We start from the raw sequence: 20,294 nt of genomic DNA on the forward strand, positions 1-20,294 counted from the left end.
CTTCTAGCTTTCTGTCCCAACCCTACATTCAGTCAGAAGAAGGGTCCTGACCCAAAATATCACCTATCCATGTTCTCCGGTGATGCTGTCTGATCTGCTGAGTTACTCCAGCATTTTGAGTGTTTTCTTTGTAAACCAACATCTGCAGTTACTTGTTTTTACGTTTTGACTTGAAGAGGAACTTAGAGGAGTGGCATTCCCATGCAAAAACTAACCTTGTATTTTTAGTACGGTACTTAGTCTATGCTGTCAAACAAATCTCAATGAATTGCTGATGTGCACCTTGGAGATTGCAACAATGGAGTACCTGTGCTTTTGATTTTGTAACAGTGACTACATGTTTAAAGTATGCTTGGAAGTATCGAACAGACAGCCAGAACTGTTTTGGAGATATCAAATACAGAGGGCATAGCTTTAAGAGGAGAGGGGCAATGTTTAAAGGAGATGGGAGGGGCAAGTTTTTTCTTTTACACAGAGGGTGGTATATACCTGGAATGCACAGCCAATGGTGTTGGTGGATGCAGGTACAATTGTGGCATTTAAGAGTCTTTTGGATAGGCACATGGATATACAGGGAAAGGAGGAATATGGATTATGTACAGGCAGATAAGAGTTGACCTTGGCATTATGTTCAGCACAGACATTGTGAGCCGATGGGCCCGTTCCTCTGCTGTACTGTTCTATTCTATTTCTATGTTAAATATCTAAATGGGAATATTAAATTCACTCTATAAAATCAAATTTATTTTAAATGTACATAATGCCTGTTTCCATAGGCTTTTGTCTCTGTACTCCTATGTACCCTGAGCCCAATTACTGTTGGAATATATCACCATTGAAACTTTAATGTAAAAATGAAGTGCTTTGGTCTAATTTCTCATTCAACAGTTGGAACCTCTAATATTGTAGAACTTTGCTGGTGTTGCAATAAAATGTTTGCTTGGAACTTGGTTGTGCTTATATCTTGGTAGGGAACTTGTTTCTCTATCCTAGGTCAATGTCAAGAATTCTACCAATTTACTGTAATTGAAACTATTAAAAGTAGAATATGTTTGCACATGAAAGAGGGTGTTCAGTGAGGTTGCATTAAGAAGTAATACGTACAAGGATATTGTCATCTTCTATAGTTCCTTGGGAGACTTTTAGAAAAGGCCATCTCCATCTCATCTATTGATATAAATGCATGGAAGTGTGCCCCTTGCACTGTTTTTCCTGATTACATCCAGCTTGCTTTTGTAGAAGATGACGCACAACAAAGAGGTTTATAAGTGAGCATCATAGTGATGTTTATATATTCCATCATAGAGAATTCCATCATAGTGATGGAATTCTCTGCCCCAGAAGGTAGTTGAGGCCAGTTCATTGGCTATATATAAGAGGCAAGGCAAGGCAAGGCAAGTTTATTTATATAGCACCATTCGTGCAAACAGCAATTCAAGGTGCTTTACAGGAAAGAACAAATGAAATAGTCAATAAGAGGGAGTTAGATGTGGCCATTGTGGCTAAAGGGATCAAGGGGTATGGAGAGAAGGCAGGTACAGGATACTGAGTTGGATGATCAGCCATGATCATATTGAATGGCTGTGCAGGCTCGAAGGGCCGAATGGTCTACTCCTGCACCCAATTTCTATGTTTCTATGTTTAGATAATGTTGTAGTTAAGCTACTGGCATTTTGCTGAAGGTGTGAGGTGCAGCAACAATCCTAAGTATGGGTGAGTGTGCACAATCATTTGAATGTTAGCTAAGAGTTTTGATGAGCAGTGCATTTGGTGGAGAATGGCATTTGAGGCTACATTTATTTATGACCATAACACTTGTTGTGACACTGCAGCTGGATTCTTGTTATTTTACTCTATTTAAAGAAACTCTTTGTATAGACACATCTGAGATGCTTCAATGTGCATCTGCAAGTTGTTATTCAGATGGTGTACTCTGTAGGTGGTAGTCATGGTTGATTGTACAGACAGCTGTCAATCATATGTCAGTCTGGTTATTTCTGTGACTTAATACTGATCTAAGCACAACAGTCAGGAGTCTCTTCTGCTGAATCACTGGTAATGTATCACTTTGTGATATGACCACTGACAAATGTACAAGGCATTGGTATTTGTTTATTATGGTCACAAGTACTGAACTTTGTTTTGTCATACTGTATAGTCATACTGTAGAGTCATAGAATCACACAGTGTAGAAACAGGCCCTTTGGCCCAACGTCCTGCTAATCCCACCTGCCTGCATTTGGCCCATAGCCCTCTAAGCCTATCCAATCAAAGTGCCTGTCTAAATGTTTCTTAAACGTTGCCATTGTACCTGTCTCAACCATCTCCTCCAGCAGCTTGTTCCATAAACCCACCACCCTTTGTGTGAGAAAGTTGCCCCTATTAAATAATCCCCCCCCTCACCTTAAATCTATGTCCTCTGGGTCTCGATTCCGCTATAGCAAGAGAATCCGATCTATTCCTCTCATGATTTTGTGTTCTATCCAGGTAAATCATCCGTATATGATTATAATGAAACCATACATGAGTACAATAGATAATGCAAAAACGAGGCAGGAAATAGGATGCAGATTAAAAAAAGAGTGTAATGGCCGTAATGAAGTAAATTGGGAGGTCAGAAATAGTTTATGCAAGGCCCTTTCAAGAGTCTGATAGCAGCAGGGAAGATGCTGTTCTTGACTCTATTGATACATGCTTTCAAACCTTTCTATCTTCTGCCTGATGAGAGAGGGGAAAGAGGAATTCCCAGGGAATGGGTGATCCTTGATTATGTTGGCAATGCATTCAAGGTAACAATGGTGGGGTGGGGTTTGTGAAAAAGCAGTGCGAGTGGGAGGCTAGTTTTTCTGATGGACTGGGCTACATCCACAACTCTACAATTTCTGAAGGTCTTACCAATCCAAGCTGTGATGCATCTTGGTAGGATGTTTTCTATGATGCATTTCATGTCATAAGGTCATGTGATAGGAGTGGAATTAGACCATTCGGCCCATCAAGTCTATTCTGCCATTCAATCATGGTTGATCTATCTCTCCCTCCTAACCCTATTCTCCTGCCTTCTCCCCATAACCCATGACACCCGCCTGTAGAAATTGGTAAAGAATCATTACATCTCCTATGCCTGTCCGTGATATGCCATTATTTATGATTATCTCCTGATGATCATTTGCCTGAGCACGGAACATTGTGTCAGTAGAGACCTTTTCTATTATCCTCTGAAAGTTTTCTTTTAGCAGGTTCCCGCCTGACCCGCTGAATTACACCAGCAATTTGCGTTTTGGTCAAGCCTGCTTTGACAGCTTTGTGTTTTAAACCATGATAGATTAAAAGCAGTGCCCTAACTATGTAGGAGTTGTACTAAGGTGTATTGTCTGTGGTCTCAACAACAATTGGCACTGAAATATAAAACAGCAAATGCTGGGAAAATAGCAAGTCAGCTGTTACGACACTGCATCTAGATTAGTCACAGAGACACACAGCACAGAAACAGCCATTTCGACCCAACTTGCCCACGCCAACCAAGAATCCCCATCTACACTAGTCTCGCCATATCCCCCTTAACCTTTCCTATCTACGTACCGGTCCATATGCCTTTTAAACAGTGTTATATTACCTGCAACTACCTACAGTTCTGTACACCGACCAACCTCTGTGAAAAGGTTGTCCCTAAGGTTTCTATTAAAGATAGTGTGTTATTCCTTGAACTTGCATTGGACACTGCTGTAACAGTGCAGGACGCCACAGAGAGAGATCAGACTAGGTAAGGAATGGAGAGTTAAGGAGGCAGGCAACCAGAAGCTTGGGTCTCTCCTGCTGACTGAGCACAGGTGAAACAATTGCCCAATCTGCATTTGGCTTCTCCAATGTAGGGGGGACACATTGTGAATAGCTAATCAGGCCCGTATGAAGCTTTTCAAAAAGGAGTGCGGCATGACAGGATTACAAAACGTTTATGTGCGCAGCGCACATCATGAGCACGAAGCCCCTCGCGGCCGGGATCCAGGGCCCGCTTAAGCTCTGGGGTTTTATATACTCTATGGTGCATTCTGAGCCTTATTTTGGAGCATTTTTGCACTAAATATATGACCAATATTTCAGAAATCATTTTGGTTGAGTCAAGAGTAATGAGTGGGTGGAATGGGATGATTGGGATCATTGTTGTATACATTTTTTTAAATCAAGAATTGAAGTTTTAATAATCAAGTTGTACTGTTACAAAATGTTATGTAAAATGTTATAAAGGTGCATGCAAAAACTGCAAATAAAATACTGTAAAGAAAACATTTTTTTAGAAAATGTTTTGTGTGTTGATTTGATTGCCTGTTAGACTGTGTTAGTGTGTGCAGTGCAGCCTTCATGGTCCTCCTGACCCAACAACTTCACATCACATCAATTTCAACATGAAATAGTGATGTGATTACAGCACTTAGTTCGACTTCTATTTCCATCATGGAAATTGAAGTCAAACTAAACGGTGCATTTACATAACTATGATCGTTTTTGTAATGTATATAATGTAAATGGTGTTACCTGCCTCCAAGTAAAAGGGGGAGCAGTGTAATGTATATAATGTAATTAGCATATGTTATGTCTTGTGCAAGGGGACGCATGCGTTGGAGGAGACTCATGGTGGCGTCCTACAATAAAGAAGCTGTGAGTTTACTCCTGCATCTGAGAGTTCTTTTGAGTCAGTTCCAAGTACCCAAAATACACTACAATTGGCGACGAGGATGGGATAGAGTTTGTGAACTCACCCACAGGACTGATTTGCAACACGTAGGATTGTTTAACAGTTTAAACTGTACATACGGAGTTGTGTCGCAGTTGTTTGCGAGCGGGACAAGAGAGGCCTGCAGATCCCTCTATGCCGGGGACTGCATTTAAAACATCAGCTGTACAAGTTGGCGAGTTTTGTCAGGCTATCTCTATGTTGTGTCTACGTGGCAAGATATTGTCCTTCGGATTGTTATTCATTTTAGACTGATTTTTCCTTTTGTCAAATTCCTCAAGCTGAATAGTCTTTGTATAAGTTTTACGTGAATTGTTACACCAAAACACACAACAACAGCACGATGAGGATAAAACAACAGAAAAGGAAAGAAGACGGAATGTCAGGAAAAAAAAAGGTTGTGTTTGAAAACAAAGTGGAACGGCACCAAGCCAAAGGATTTGGCACCAAATGGTTTTGAATTGGCGCCAAAGAAAAGAAAGGTCGGAACAGGAAGCAAGGAAAACAAGTGGGGCAGTAGGTAAGTGTCACCGAAGAAAGCAGCCGAAAGCTGGAAGCCTAACCAGCAGGCCAGCGACGGTGTCAACTTACCTGGAACATTTTCCAGGGTTGTGTAGCCAAGGCAAAGGGGCAGAAGAGACCCAGTAGCCACCACCGACTTTGTACGTTTTCCAGGGCTGTGTAGCCCACAGCCAGGCCCAGGAGCCTCCAACGACGTCGAGTGAGGGCCTAGTACCGGGTAGGTCACGGACAGGTCCAGTGAAGTCAATGACGAAACGGAGTCAGCCCGGCTGGGAGAAGAGTCAACCCGGTCGAGGGAGAAAGTCGGCCGCGTGAGAAGCGGACAGCAGCGAAAAAAAAAAGCTCGGTCGGGAGTAGAGTCAGCCCGACCGTGAGCAGAAAAGAGGGTCCGGCCGCGCAAGAGAAGCGGACCGGCCGAGGGGGGAAAGCCCGGACGTGAGAGGAAGTCCAGCCCCGAGCAAAGAGTGGGTCTGCACGAGAGAAGCAGGACAGCACTCAAGCACGTCAACCCGGTCGGGAGTAGAGTCAGCCCGGTCGTGAGGGCTGTGGAGACAGCGGGCAGGCAAGTCAGCAGAGCAGCAGTAGTCGACTTGGCAGCGAGCCAGCGGCAGCAAAAGTAACGGTGAAGCCCGGAGGAGCCAGCAAAAGCAGCAAAAGTGGAGGTCTGGCGAGGCCAGCAGCAAAAGTACCGGTAGGGACAGCTCGAGAGGTCGAGAAGGCACCGGTGTCCATAGGCCGACAAGCTGGACCGGTGAAATTCTTCAAAGTAAAAGCAGGACTGTTCAATGTAATGCGTTGGTCACTGTTCCTTCACAGTAAAAGCGGGACTGTTTGGATGTAATGCATTGGTCACTGTTATTAATAGTAAATCTGTGTGCATAGCAGGAATATGGTTAAAATGTTCTAAATGTCTATTAATATGAAATGTTGGTTAATAGTATTAATCTATTATTATAAGAATTAGTAATAGTCAGTGGGCTGGATCACTTCTTAGTGTGTAGAAGGATTAAGTCTAGTGCAGAATACACTGTGAGAGAAAAGAAGATAGTGCACCTGAATAGCAACAGGTAGCATGGCTTTTCAAATTGTAGGAAACGTGCCCCAGTTAGATTATGGGTGTAATTTTGAGAAATGGACCAAAGTCTTGGAGGCTTGTTTCATTTCCAATGATATTGCTGCAGAGGAGAAGAAGAGAGCATGGTTCATATTAGGCTTAGGAAGAGAGGGTTATCAAACCTTACGTATGTTACTGCTGCCAGCAAAGCCCACAGATAAAATGTATGAGGAGTGTAAGGAGGCTTTAATGGCTCATTTCTCGCCAAAACCTCCAAGGGTATCCAGAGGCAAGGAGCCTGAACTAAAGAGGGCAGAGTCTCTCAATGGACCAAGGTCAAGTGCAAAAGGACAAAGGTCAAGTGCAAAAGGACAAAGGTCAAGTGCAAAAGGACAAAGGTCAAGTGCAAAGGGACAAAGGTCAAGTGCAAAAGGACAAAGGTCAAGTGCAAAAGGACAAAGGTCAAGTGCAAAAGGACAAAGGTCAAGTGCAAAAGGACAAAGGTCAAGTGCAAAAGGACAAAGGTCAAGTGCAAAGGGACACAAGTCAAGTACAAAGGGACACAAGTCAAGTGCAAAGGGACACAGTCAAGTGCACACAGGTCAAGTGCTAAGGGACAAAGGGCAAATGCAAAGTGGCAGAAGTCAAAGGCAAAGATAAATTGCCATCCAAAGGGCAACCCTAGCTATTCAAGCTGCATTCAGGGGTATGAATGTACGGAGAGAATCCGGAACAAACAGAAGGCAGCAACGGTAACACAAGCTGCATTTAGAAGGCACAGAGTATACCGTCAATACAAGGCAATGAGATTGGCAGCTATAATAGTACAAACCCATTATAGGGCACACCATCAAATGGAAAGTGATCGCAAAACTTACATGAAGGAAAGCAGAAGCGTGTACTGCTTCAGGCAGCCTACCGTGGAATGCTTGTTCGAAGGCAACTGCGGGGTATGTATACATCTGTCAAGGTCATACAGACTTATTATCAGATGTATAAACAGCGTCAGTATTTTAAGAAACTACGCTGGTCTGCCATTGCGGTACAGCAACGATACAGAGCATGCCAGATAAGAGATGTCCAAGTGAGACAGTATAAGAGTTTGAGAGAAGCAGTGGTGTGTATTCAGGCCTTATACATCGGGATCAAAGCCAGAGTATTGGTAGAGAAAACCAAGGCAGCACGCTGTATTAAGTCATTCATAAGAATGTGCATTACAAGAAAGCGTTTCTTGATGCAAAAGGCGGCTGTAGTCACTCTGCAAGCTGCATACCGTGGTTACCGATTAAGGGTACGGTACAGAGCTATGCGACAAGCAGTCATTTCGATCCAGAGATGGTACAAAGCATGTAAAATAGGGCATGCCCAGTTTGTGCAATATCAGTCAATGAGGGATGCAACTATTACCATTCAAACTGCCTACAAGAGTATGGTGGTTAGGCAGTGGGTTAAGCAAAAGAGAGCTACTGTAAAAGTGCAGTCAGTACTCCGTATGAGTTGGTATAGGAAAGACCTAAGGAGACAAATAGATGCACAACAGAAAAGGCTGAAACGATACAAAAGGCTTAAACGATATAAGAAAGACTTCCTCAAACCGATTTATACAGCAGTTGTAGTGCAGTCTCACTACCGTGCTTATGTAGTAAGAGAAATATACAGAGCGCAAATCAAAGCCACTGCTGTATTGCAAGGACAGTATAGATCCTACTTCTTGATGAATAACCAGAAAGGTGATTTAAGAAGACAAATAGACGAACAGCAAAAAAGGCTTAAACGTTGCAAAGAACGGTTAAATAAATGTGTGACAACGAGCAAAAAGTTGTTAACAGAAAAGTCTAAAGAAGAGAGGCTTGTCGGTCGAGACAAAAGTATGCAGGACCGATTGTGATTAGGACACTTCAGTATAGTCCAGCATGGAGCTTCCTTCACTGAGCAATGGACAAATGTTTATGCATTGCAGAATGTCATTATACAACAAGAGCAGAGAAATATGCAGCGCCAGGAAATTGAGCGACTGAAAAACGAAAACCTGCAGTCATGTGTCAGATCCCACCTACAAATAAAGAACAGAAGCAAAGGAAATGTTAACTTTAGCGGAATATCAAGAACAGGAAGAAATCTGCAAATTAGATTAGGATATTTAAAAAGGGAAGAGGCAGAGATACAGGTAGAGCTAGAGTGATTAGAAAGATGAGTGGAATTAACGATTATAAGTACTAATTTTAGATACAGTTTACAGTTATGAGGATGTAATGTCAGATGACTGTAATAATATAATTTTGCAACTGTGTGTTAATCAATTATATTTAATGTAGTAGAAATGGTGTTATTCGCCTCCAAGCTAAAGGGGGAGCAGTGTAATGTATATAATGTAAATGGTGTTACCTGCCTCCAAGTAAAAGTGAGCAGTGTAATGTATATAAATGTAATTAGCATATGTTATGTCTTGTGCGCGGGGACGCATGCGCTAGAGGAGACTCATGGTGGCATCCTACAATAAAGAAGCTTGTGAGTTTACTCCTGTATCTGAGAGTTCTTTTGAGTCAGTTCCAAGTACCCAAAATACACTACAGCTTTCATACTAACCTATTTTATTGCCATACTATTATAACAAATTCTAGTTCCATGATGACTCATAAACAAGATCATAAATCGCAGTTTGAATTCTCAAACACAATGTGATTGTGAATAATTGCAGAGCAGCCACGTTTCACCGATCATTTCCGTATTTTGGCTGAAAATCAGTATTTTGGGTGGGAAATCGGTATTTCTCACATAAATGCAATAGAACGTACTACACAGAAACTGGATTTTTGAATGCATCCTCATGTATTCTCAAATATCAGTATGGAATACTAAAAATCAGTATAACTGAATTGTGAAACCATTTTTGAAATGTGAATTTATAATTCTTGATTTTGATTCAATCATATCATATCTCTATAATTATAAAACTCTTATCTTGGATGTGTGTGTGTGTGTGTGTGTGTGTGTGTGTGTGTGTGTGTGTGTGTGTGTGTGTGTGTGTGTGTGTGTGTGTGTGTGTGTGTGTCTAATCACATCTGCTCGACGCTTTAACGGTAAAACTTTTACATATTCGTCTTCCCCGAAAAATTCCTGCTTTATTTCTCGAGTTATTAATCAAAATGTTCAAAAATCTGCTAATGCAGTACACTAGATTGGAAAAGATGTAGGTGAATCACTGCCTTAGCTGGAAAGGCTTTTGGGTTCCTGGTCAAACGTAACAGGCGAAAGAACAGGGATTGCTTCTACTTGCTCTCATGACAGAGCAGGAAGAGTTCCATGTGTCTTTACCTTACGCCTCAACAGCCTCGCATTCAACAGCACATCCTTTGCATGTGCAAGCCCAATGCATGTCAAGACACAACGCCTCCCTTTCATCAAGGACTTGTTTATTTTTGCAATAGGATTGGCGTTATTAATTTATTGAATTTATGTTTATTATATATTTATTATATCTCCCTGTGACCTCCTGGGTTCATTTCAATTGTACCCAGATGTTAAATAGCGAATGTTAGAGCTATATTGAAATCTAACCTATGTTATGTAAATTTTTTTTTATTATAATTCATTCGTGGTGTATGGATTCTGGTGAGCACAGTTAACATTAATTGCCCATCCCTAATTGCTGATAATCTCTGTGGTTTGCTCGATCCTTTAATAAGGCAGGTAACAGCTAACTAATGTAGATGTTAGCATGTGGGTCACATTAGGTAATGATGGCAAATTATTTCCCAAATTGCTCTTTTACAACATCTTTATGGTTCTAAACGACCTAAAAACACCCCGACATACTTGGTGCTACGAATACCTACGACTAGCATCACGACCTACCTACGATCTCCTACGACCTTGTGACGACCATGCTGCGAGTATGAGTCAAGGGCAAACTCGGCAGAGGTTGTGAATTAGGTCGTAGGACCTAATTCATCTGGGCATGTTGCTCAACCTATTATATAGACAGAAGAGCTTAACAGCCCCTTAATGGCTACATGTTTCCCCCTATCACAGAAATTCCCTTTGTTCCACCAGGAAACCAAGAACCCATTGCCCCATCTCACCTATTCTGCTACCTGGACTAATATGTTTGCTCCATTTCTCAGTTCTGATGAACGAGCTTCGATTTGAAACATTAACTGGTTTCTTTCCATTGGCCTCTTGAGGATTTCCAGCACTTTGTTTTTAATTCAGTTTTAATCAACACTTTTAGTTTTGGTAGTTACTGCCGATCTTGCTCCCATCCCAGTAGCCAAGTACTGACGACCATACGTTGCCTTGGTCATGGAGTCACAAGTGTATTCAGCAAGGTACAGCTGTTTTTTTATTTTTATTGTATGGCTGTATGGGAATTTCATTTCACTGTGCCATCTGGCACATGTGACAATTAAATCTATCTTGAATCTTGTAGTTCTTTATTAGCAAAGAAACCTAGAAAGTGATGTATCAAATAAACTATTGGGAAATTAAATCTTAAATTGCCTGCTACCGTTTCATAAAGCATCTCTCATTTCATCATATGTAACTTGCCTCATTATCTTTCTATCATAAACTAAAAATCACATAATCAATATCTGAAGCAATGATTGATTCAACTATGGGTCTTGAAGCATAGTGCCATCTTGTTAGAATATTTGAAGAACCTCACTGTCTTTTCTGTAAATGTAGCAGTCATGTAGTTAAAGTAGTCATGTAAATGAACGGAATTATTATGTGGGCATAATGGATACATTTGGAAATTGTGTTTTCATTAAACTAACAGCACTTATATACAACTAATCTATGGGAACATTATCATAATAACATATTCTGTCTTCTATAAGATTAGCAATTTCCAGTATTTCTTTCTTGTAAGTTGCTGAATAGGCTGCTCATATGCTGTCATTAGATATATCTGAAATAACCTGTTGCTTTTCCCACTTCAGACCTTGCGCACAGCATTTTGTCCTTTAAATATAAGCAGTGTGATTTTAATTAGGACAGTCTCAAGAGCCACCTGGCAATACATTCATCAATGTGACTGTCGGAGCATTTGCTTTCTTTCATTTATATTGCTTAAAAATAACACTTGTTCTATTTGTGTCCTTGACAACCATGTTAAAGCCTGGTTATAGTGCCCTCCATAATGTTTGGGATAAAGACCCATCATGTATTTATTTGCCTCTGTACACCACAATTTGAGAATTTTAATAGAGAAAAAAAAAATCACATGTGGTTAAAGTGCACATTGTTAGATTTTAATAAAGGCCATTTTTATACATTTTGGTTTCACCATGTAGAAATTACAGCAGTGTTTATACATAGTCCCCCCCCCCCCCCCCACCATGTAAATGAAAGTAGTCATGTTTAGTATTTTGTTGCATATCCTTTGCATGCAATGACTGCTTGAAGTCTGCGATTCATGCTGGGTGTCTTCTCTGGTGATGCTGTGCCAGGCCTGTATTGCAGACGTCTTTAGCTTATGCTTAATTTTGGGGGCTAGTCCCCTTCAGTTTTCTCTTCAGCATATAAAAGGCATGCTTAATTGGGTTCAGATCAGGTGATTGACTTGGCCACTCAAGAATTTACCATTTTTTACTTTGAAAAACTCCTTTGTTGCTTTAGCAGTATGTTTGGGATCAATGTCTTGCTGTAGAATGAACCGCCAGCCAATGTATTTTGAGGCATTTGTTTGAACTTGAGCAGATAGGATGCGTCTATACACTTCAGAATTCATTATGCTACTACCATCAGCAGATGTATCATCAATAAAGATAAGTGAGGCAATACCTTCAGCAGCCATACATGCCCAGGCCATAACACTCCCACCACCATGTTTCAGATGAGGTGGTATGCTTTGGATCTTCGGCAGGTCCTTCTCTCCATACTTTGCTCTTGCCATCACTCTGATATAAATTAATCTTCATCTCATCTGTCCACAAGACCTTTTTCCAGAAATGTGGTTGCTCTTTTAAGTACTTCTTGGCAAACTGTAACCTGGCCATCCTATTTATGCGGCTAACCAGTGGTTTGCATCTTGCAGCGTAGCCTCTGCATTTCTGTTCATGAAGTCTTCTGCGGACAGTGGTCATTGACAAATCCACACCCGACTCCTGAAGAGTGTTTCTGATCTGTTGGACAGGTATTAGGGGATTTTTCTTTATTATAGAGAGAATTATTCTGTCATCAGCTGTGGAGATCTTCCTTGGCCTGCCAGTCCCTTTGCGATTAGTAAGCTCACCAGTGCTCTCTTTCTTCTTAATGATGTTCCAAACAGTTGATTTTGGTAAGCCGAAGGTTTGGCTGATGTCTCTAACAATTTTATTCTTGTTTCTCAGTCTCATTGAGACTTATAAGACTCAGTCTTATGGCTTATTTGACTTTCATTGGCACAACTTTGGTCCTCACGTTGATAAACAGCAATAAAAGTTTCCAAAGGTGATGGAAAGACTGGAGGAAAGATTAGGTGCTGAGAGCTCTCTTATATCTGCATTAAGAAGGCAATTAAATACACCTGAGCAATTACAAACACCTGTGAAGCCTAGTGTCCCAAACATTATGTTGCCCTGAAATGGGGGGACTATGTATAAACACAGCTGTATTTTCTACATGGTGAACCAAAATGTATTAAAATGCCCTTTAATAAAATCTGACAATGTGCACTTTAACCACTTTCTATTCTATTCTTTCTATTACAAATCTCAAATTGTGGAGTACAGAGGCATTTTTATAAATGACGGGTCTGTCCCAAACATGGCAATACATTCATCAATGTGACTGTCGGAGCATTTGCTTTCTTTTATTTATATTGCTTAAAAATAACACTTCAAAGCATGTTCTATTTGTGGCCTTGACAACCATGTTAAAGCCTGGTTATGTTTATTATTTACCTTGGTGCTTTTTTTTCCAGTCATTAAACTCCTTGCAGTTAACCTCCAGGGTGTTTCAACTGACTTCAGATGGCCAATTTAGTGAATTATTGTCGTACTTTCCAAGTCTGAAAAGGTTTCTTATACTGGTGTTGCCTTACCAGAAGTTTTTTATGAACAATAAAGATTGGGATGCCATGTTGTGTGAAGCAAGTGTGTAGTAAAATATGAGCATCAATTTTGTTCATCTGTTTCAATCAAATAATGCTTAATGCCAGGCAGTAAAAACATTAGCCTATCCCATGTCCTCTTCACTTCATCAATAATCTGCACTTGTCTGAGAATGCAGGTAAAAATGCAGATCATTCGTGAATAACCAATGGTGAACGAACCCTTGCCATGCACAGTTCAAATTCCATGAATTTAGTAGAAATATCAGTATATTCAATTTTATTTTGCTCTTTTCTTCAAGATGTTTACCCTTTAACTTGATAATAGCAAATAAAAATACTTAGTCTACAAAAATAGGAAATAGTATCATAACTTTGAAAAACTTGCCATTATCATTTTGTGTATTACATAGAAACATAGAAACATAGAAATTAGGTGCAGGAGTAGGCCATTCGGCCCTTCGAGCCTGCACCGCCATTCAATATGATCATGGCTGATCATCCAACTCAGTATCCCGTACCTGCCTTCTCTCCATACCCCCTGATCCCCTTAGCCACAAGGGCCACATCTAACTCCCTCTTAAATATAGCCAATGAACTGGCCTCAACTACCCTCTGTGGCAGAGAGTTCCAGAGATTCACCACTCTCTGTGTGAAAAAAGTTCTTCTCACTCGGTTTTAAAGGATTTCCCCCTTATCCTTAAGCTGTGACCCCTTGTCCTGGACTTCCCTAACATCGGGAACAATCTTCCTGCATCTAGCCTGTCCAACCCCTTAAGAATTTTGTAAGTTTCTATAAGATCCCCTCTCAATCTCCTAAATTATAGAGAGTATAAACCAAGTCTATCCAGTCTTTCTTCATAAGACAGTCCTGACATCCCAGGAATCAGTCTGGTGAACCGTCTCTGCACTCCCTCTATGGCAATAATGTCCTTCCTCAGATTTGGAGACCAAAACTGTACGCAATACTCCAGGTGTGGTCTCACCAAGACCCTGTACAACTGCAGTAGAACCTCCCTGCTCCTATACTCAAATCCTTTTGCTATGAAAGCTAACATACCATTCGCTTTCTTTACTGCCTGCTGCACCTGCATGCCTACCTTCAATGACTGGTGTACCATGACACCCAGGTCTCGCTGCATCTCCCCCTTTCCCAATCGGCCACCATTTAGATAATAGTCTGCTTTCCCGTTTTGCCACCAAAATGGATAACCTCACATTTATCCACATTATACTGCATCTGCCAAACATTTGCCCACTCACCCAGCCTATCCAAGTCACCTTGCAGTCTCCTAGCATCCTCCTCACAACTAACACTGCCCCCCCAGCTTAGTGTCATCCGCAAACTTGGAGATATTGCCTTCAATTCCCTCATCCAGATCATTAATATATATTGTAAATATCTGGGGTCCCAGCACTGAGCCTTGCGGTACCCCACTAGTCACTGCCTGCCATTGTGAAAAGGACCCGTTTACTCCTACTCTTTGCTTCCTGTCTGCCAGCCAATTCTCTATCCACATCAATACTGAACCCCCAATGCCGTGTGCTTTAAGTTTGTATACTAATCTCTTATGTGGGACCTTGTCGAAAGCCTTCTGGAAGTCCAGATACACCACATCCACCGGTTCTCCCCCCTATCCACGCTACTAGTTACATCCTCGAAAAATTCTATAAGATTCGTCAGACATGATTTACCTTTCGTAAATCCATGCTGACTTTGTCCAATGATTTCACCACTTTCCAAATGTGCTGCTATCCCATCTTTAATAACTGACTCTAGCAGTTTCCCCACTACCGATGTTAGACTAACTGGTCTGTAATTCCCCATTTTCTCTCTCCCTCCCTTCTTAAAAAGTGGGGTTACGTTTGCTACCAGCCAATCTTCAGGAACTATTCCAGAATCTAAAGAGTTTTGAAAGATTATTACTAATGCATCCACTATTTCTGGAGCTACTTCCTTAAATACTCTGGGATGCAGCCTATCTGGTCCTGGGGATTTATCGGCCTTTAATCCATTGAATTTACCCAACACCACTTCCCGGCTAACCTGGATTTCACTCAATTCCTCCAACTCCTTTGACCCGCGGTCCCCTGCTATTTCCGGCAAATTATTTATGTCTTCCTTAGTGAAGACGGAACCAAAGTAGTTATTCAATTGGTCCACCATATCCTTGTTCCCCATGATCAACTCACCTGTTTCTGACTGCAAGGGACCTACGTTTGTTTTAACTAATCTCTTTCTTTTCACATATCTATAAAAACTTTTGCAGTCAGTTTTTATGTTCCCAGGATGTATTACAGGAGTAGCTGACGGTCAATATTCCCTGTGCTTCATCGTCAATATTTTTACATTTATGAGTAAAGACTAATATTAAAACATCCGAAACAAAACGAGAAAATGCTGGAATACTCAGCAGGTTAGGTCACATCTGTGGGAATTGTGTTAGAGTTTTGGGTTGGAGGCCCTGAGTTAGCACTAAGACATCCAGATCATTCCAGGTGTTAAATAGCAAATGTAAGAGCTCAAACTATATTGAAATCTAACCTATGCTATGTAAATTATTTTTTATTATAATGCATTCGTGGTGTATGGATTCTGGTGAGCAAAGTTAACATTAATTGCCCATCCCTAATTGTAGCAATGTTACAACATTCTGAGATTTTAAAAATTAAGTCTGCAATTTATCCCATCAGATAAAGCACAAAAATATGTTTAAATTGACACCTAATTCACTTTCATAACTTCAGTACTAAAAAAGTATTGGCCATTTTCATACTCGGAAATTAGCATCTTGTTCCCTATTGATTTTCCATTGACTTAACACAAAAGCTGTGATCGAGGACAGTGAAATGGCCATAACTTTCTTAAAAATTAAGAGAACTTAAATTAAATAAGAGAATTAAGACCTCATTCGCTGTGATGGCATTTCAGTCTCAGTCACAGAGACCGACATCAGGAAATCCTTCAGAGGGGTGAACCCCAGAAAAGTACCTGGTCCTGATGGTATACCCGGTCCTGTGCGGACCAACTGGCGGGAGTTTTTACGGACATTTTCAACCTCTCACTTCTGAGGTCTGAAGTCCCCACCTGCTATAAAAGGGCATCAATTATACCGGTGCCCAAGAAGAGTAAGGTGACGTGCCTCAATGACTATCGACCAGTGGCACTAACGCCGGTAGTGATGAAATGCTTTGAGAGGCTGATCTTGGAGCAAATCAACTCCTACCTCGACAAAAACCTGGACCCACTGCAGTTCGCTTACCGCCACAACAGATCAACGGTGGATGCGATCTCGCTGGCTCTCCACTCCGCACTGGACCACTTGGACAACAAAAACTGATATGTCAGGCTGTTATTCATCGATTACAGCTCGGCATTCAACACAATCATCCCCTCTAAACTGGTTACCAAACTCGCAGAACTGGGTCTCTGCAACTGGATCCTTGACTTCCTCATCCACAGACCACAGCCTGTTTGTATTGGTGGAAATGTGTCAGCCTCGATAACAATCAGCACGGGAGCACCTCAAGGCTGCGTGCTCAGCCACCTGCTGTACTCACTCTATACCCATGACTGAGTAGCCAACCACAGTGCGAACTGCATCATCAAGTTCGCTGACGACACCACTGTTGTGGGACGTATTACTGATGGGGATGAGTCAGAGTACAGAAGAGAGATCGAGCAACTGTCCATATGGTGCCAGTGCAATAACCTGGCCCTCAACACCAGCAAAACCAAGGAACTGATTGTGGACTTTGGAAGGAGTAGGAGGGGGACCCACAGCCCCATTTATATCAACGGGTCGATGGTTGAAAGGGTCAAGAACTTCAAATTCCTGGGCGTGCACATCTCTGAAGATCTTTCCTGGTCCGAGAACACTAACGCAATTGTCAAAAAAGCTCATCAGCGCCTCTACTTCCTGAGAAGATTACGGAGATTCAGTTTGTCAAGGAAGACTCTCTCTAAGTTCTACAGGTGCACAGTAGAGAGCATGCTGACCGGTTGCATCGTGGCTTGGTTCGGCAATTTGAGCGCCATGGAGAGGAAAAGACTACAAAAGTAGTAAACACTGCCCAGTCTATCATCGGCTCTGACCTTCCTTCCATCGAGGGGATTTATCGCAGTCGCTGCCTCAAAAAGGCTGGCAGTATCATCAAAGATCCACACCATCCTGGCCACACACTCATCTCCCTGCTACCTTCAGGTAGAAGGTACAGGAGCCTGAAGACTGCAACAACCAGGTTCAGGAATAGCTACTTCCCCACAGCCATCAGGCTATTAAACCTGCCTCGGACAAAACTCTGATTATTAATAACCACTTTCTGCTATTTGCACTTTATCAGTTTATTTATTCACGTGTGTATATATTTATATCATGGTATATGGACACATTTATCTGTTTTGTAGTAAATGCCTACTATTTTCTGTGCGCTTAAGCAAAGCAAGAATTTCATTGTCCTATACAGGGACACAGGACAATAAACTCACTTGAACTTGAACTTGAACTGAAATACATTTTCAGTTATTATAGATTGAAGCATTCTGAAACAAATATGAAACAATCTTACTTGGATGACCTGAAATTAAAGCAAATAATTAATTAGTTACTCAATTGTGGCTAATTCCAAACTTCAATTACTAGATCTAAACATCTATCCATTTCTTAAGAAAAGATTAACATTTTTAAATAGCCTAAGTGTCCAAATAACATTCACAAAGAATTCACAATAAAATATGATTTTTAAATCTCATTTACATTAATATATAGGCCAAATGGAAGGAATTTAGTGTTCAATTGCTGTAAATTAATGGCCATGGTAAATTAATCAGCTTTCGAGTGGGATCCTGTGGAACTCTGGAACGCGCTGGTTTGGAACGTTCCCATTGCGGTAGATTTGTACCCCATATGCCCAGAAAAAGACTGCGGGATTTAATGTGGCCCCAAATTAGCTACTCGCAACATAAAACTTTGTATAAAGGGATCTTAAGAAACCCTTTTTAATGTAAAAATAAACAACCTACCATCCGTTGTCCCCTGTATGAGATCCATCCCATTGTAAGCGGTCGTGGGTTTAGAGGATAATTTTTAATCTACTATAACAATTAAATTGAACAATTAAGTTTAAAAATAGCTGCAGCGAATGAACCTCGCAGCGATTTTTCATCAGCAACTAAGTAGGCGGAACAACCTCGATTTGAATAGCCTTGGGGAAATCGCGTTTTAAACCCGCCCCCCTCTCAACGGCGCCAAAATCACGCACACGGGCTGGGACAGATCTGCAGCCCCGCTGAAGGTAGGTTTTGCAACATACCTACTAATTGCTGTTAATCTGTGTGGCTTGCTAGATCCTTTGATAAAGCAGGTAACAGATAATTAATGTTGATGTTAGCATGTGGGTCACATTAGGTAATGATGGCAAATTTATTTCCCAAATTGCTCTTTTACAACATCTTTATGGTTCTAAACGACGCAGGATTAAAATTGGTACCCATACCATGTGGAAAATGTTTCTACTGTTGTAACCATAATATATAATGCAGACTCCAATGGTAGATTACTGATACTAATTTTCTAATTCCAGATTTCTTAGTTTAGTTTAGAGATACAGCACGGAAACAGGCCCTTTGGCACACTGAGTCCGCGCCGATCTGCAATCCCCATCCACTAACACTATCCTAAGCACTAGGGACAATCTACAATTTTTACCGAAGCTAACCTACAAACCTGTACATCTTTGGAGTATGGGAGGAAACCGGAGCACCCGGAGAAAACCCAGGAGGTAACTGGGAAAACATAAAACTCTATACAGACAGCACCCATGGTCAGGATCGAACTCAGGTCTCTGGCGCTGTAAGGCAGCAACTCTACCGCTGCGCTATCATTCCGCCCTTAATTTCCTTCTTACTTAATTTAACTTAATATCCAGCACAGTAGCTGGAAATCTATCATAATTTTGGGTGGCTTAACAGAATGTTATTAACCAATTGATGGCCAACAGGCAGCCAACTGGCTGAGGATAGAGCTCATTTAAATGTCACATTGAATTTTGGATCCATAGTAAAACTGTAAATGTACATGGTGCCACCTGACCAAGGAAAGCAAACTGTTTTAAATATAGTATTTTCTTCTATTAAAAAGATGGTGGAATATTTCATGACAATTAAGTATGTAGCATGATCGACGCAAGATTTACTGTGATAAAAATAGTTTCATATGTTGTCGTATTCAAACATACTTTTGTTGCTTGTTATAACATGGATTGTATTATTTTAGTCTGAGAGATAGGACTAGCAGTATTTTTTTTACATCATTGCATCATGGCAGGAGATTGCTGAAGCAGTTTTGCACCTTATTTTAAACAGGTGGCACACAACGCCTCCCTCGCACTGTAGGAGTATCCATGGCAAAGGAACTTATCTTTTCTGGACGAGTGGTTGATGGTACTGAAGCGAAAACAATTGGTCTGGTCAGTCACGTTGTGGAACAGAATGAAGCTGGAGATGCAGCCTATCACCGAGCATTATCCCTTGCAAAAGAATTTTTACCTCAGGTACATAAATCCTTTTAATATTTTACTTGTTAAGATTGTTCAGTACATTTTGCTAAAACTTACTATTATATTTTAAAGAATTTATAACACCAAACAAAACTACGTTACTAGCAACAGGATGGCTAGGACATGGACCCAACCGCAAATTACCAGCTCACCGCAAAGTACTTCTGTGAAGTTCATAGATCAATTGAAAACACCTCTGACAGTGCAGCAGTTTTTCAATACTCTGCAGAACTGACAACCTATTTTTTTGTGCTCAAGATTCTGAGCTTGCTAATAAACGTGGGGCTCAATATTAACATTAACCTTAGTAACACCTCCACGATAGCCACTGCAGGGTTACTTACAAATGTGGACAATGATCTTGAGGTAAATGTGCTCTTGACTTTCTTTTTAGC

At 41.0% G+C, this 20,294-nt stretch overlaps 1 protein-coding gene across 1 annotated transcript in view; it reads left to right on the plus strand.

The window, feature by feature from the left end:
• Positions 1-20,294, plus strand: part of auh (AU RNA binding protein/enoyl-CoA hydratase) — a 212,380-nt gene that overhangs the window by 172,209 nt on the left and 19,877 nt on the right. Inside the window, exon 7 of the mRNA XM_055632868.1 lies at positions 19,706-19,893. Coding sequence (XP_055488843.1) covers positions 19,706-19,893 — 188 coding nt within the window. The remainder of the gene's footprint in view (positions 1-19,705; positions 19,894-20,294) is intronic.

The sequence above is a fragment of the Leucoraja erinacea genome, chromosome 3, assembly GCF_028641065.1.
Source record: "Leucoraja erinacea ecotype New England chromosome 3, Leri_hhj_1, whole genome shotgun sequence".
Lineage (NCBI taxonomy): Eukaryota > Metazoa > Chordata > Chondrichthyes > Rajiformes > Rajidae > Leucoraja > Leucoraja erinaceus.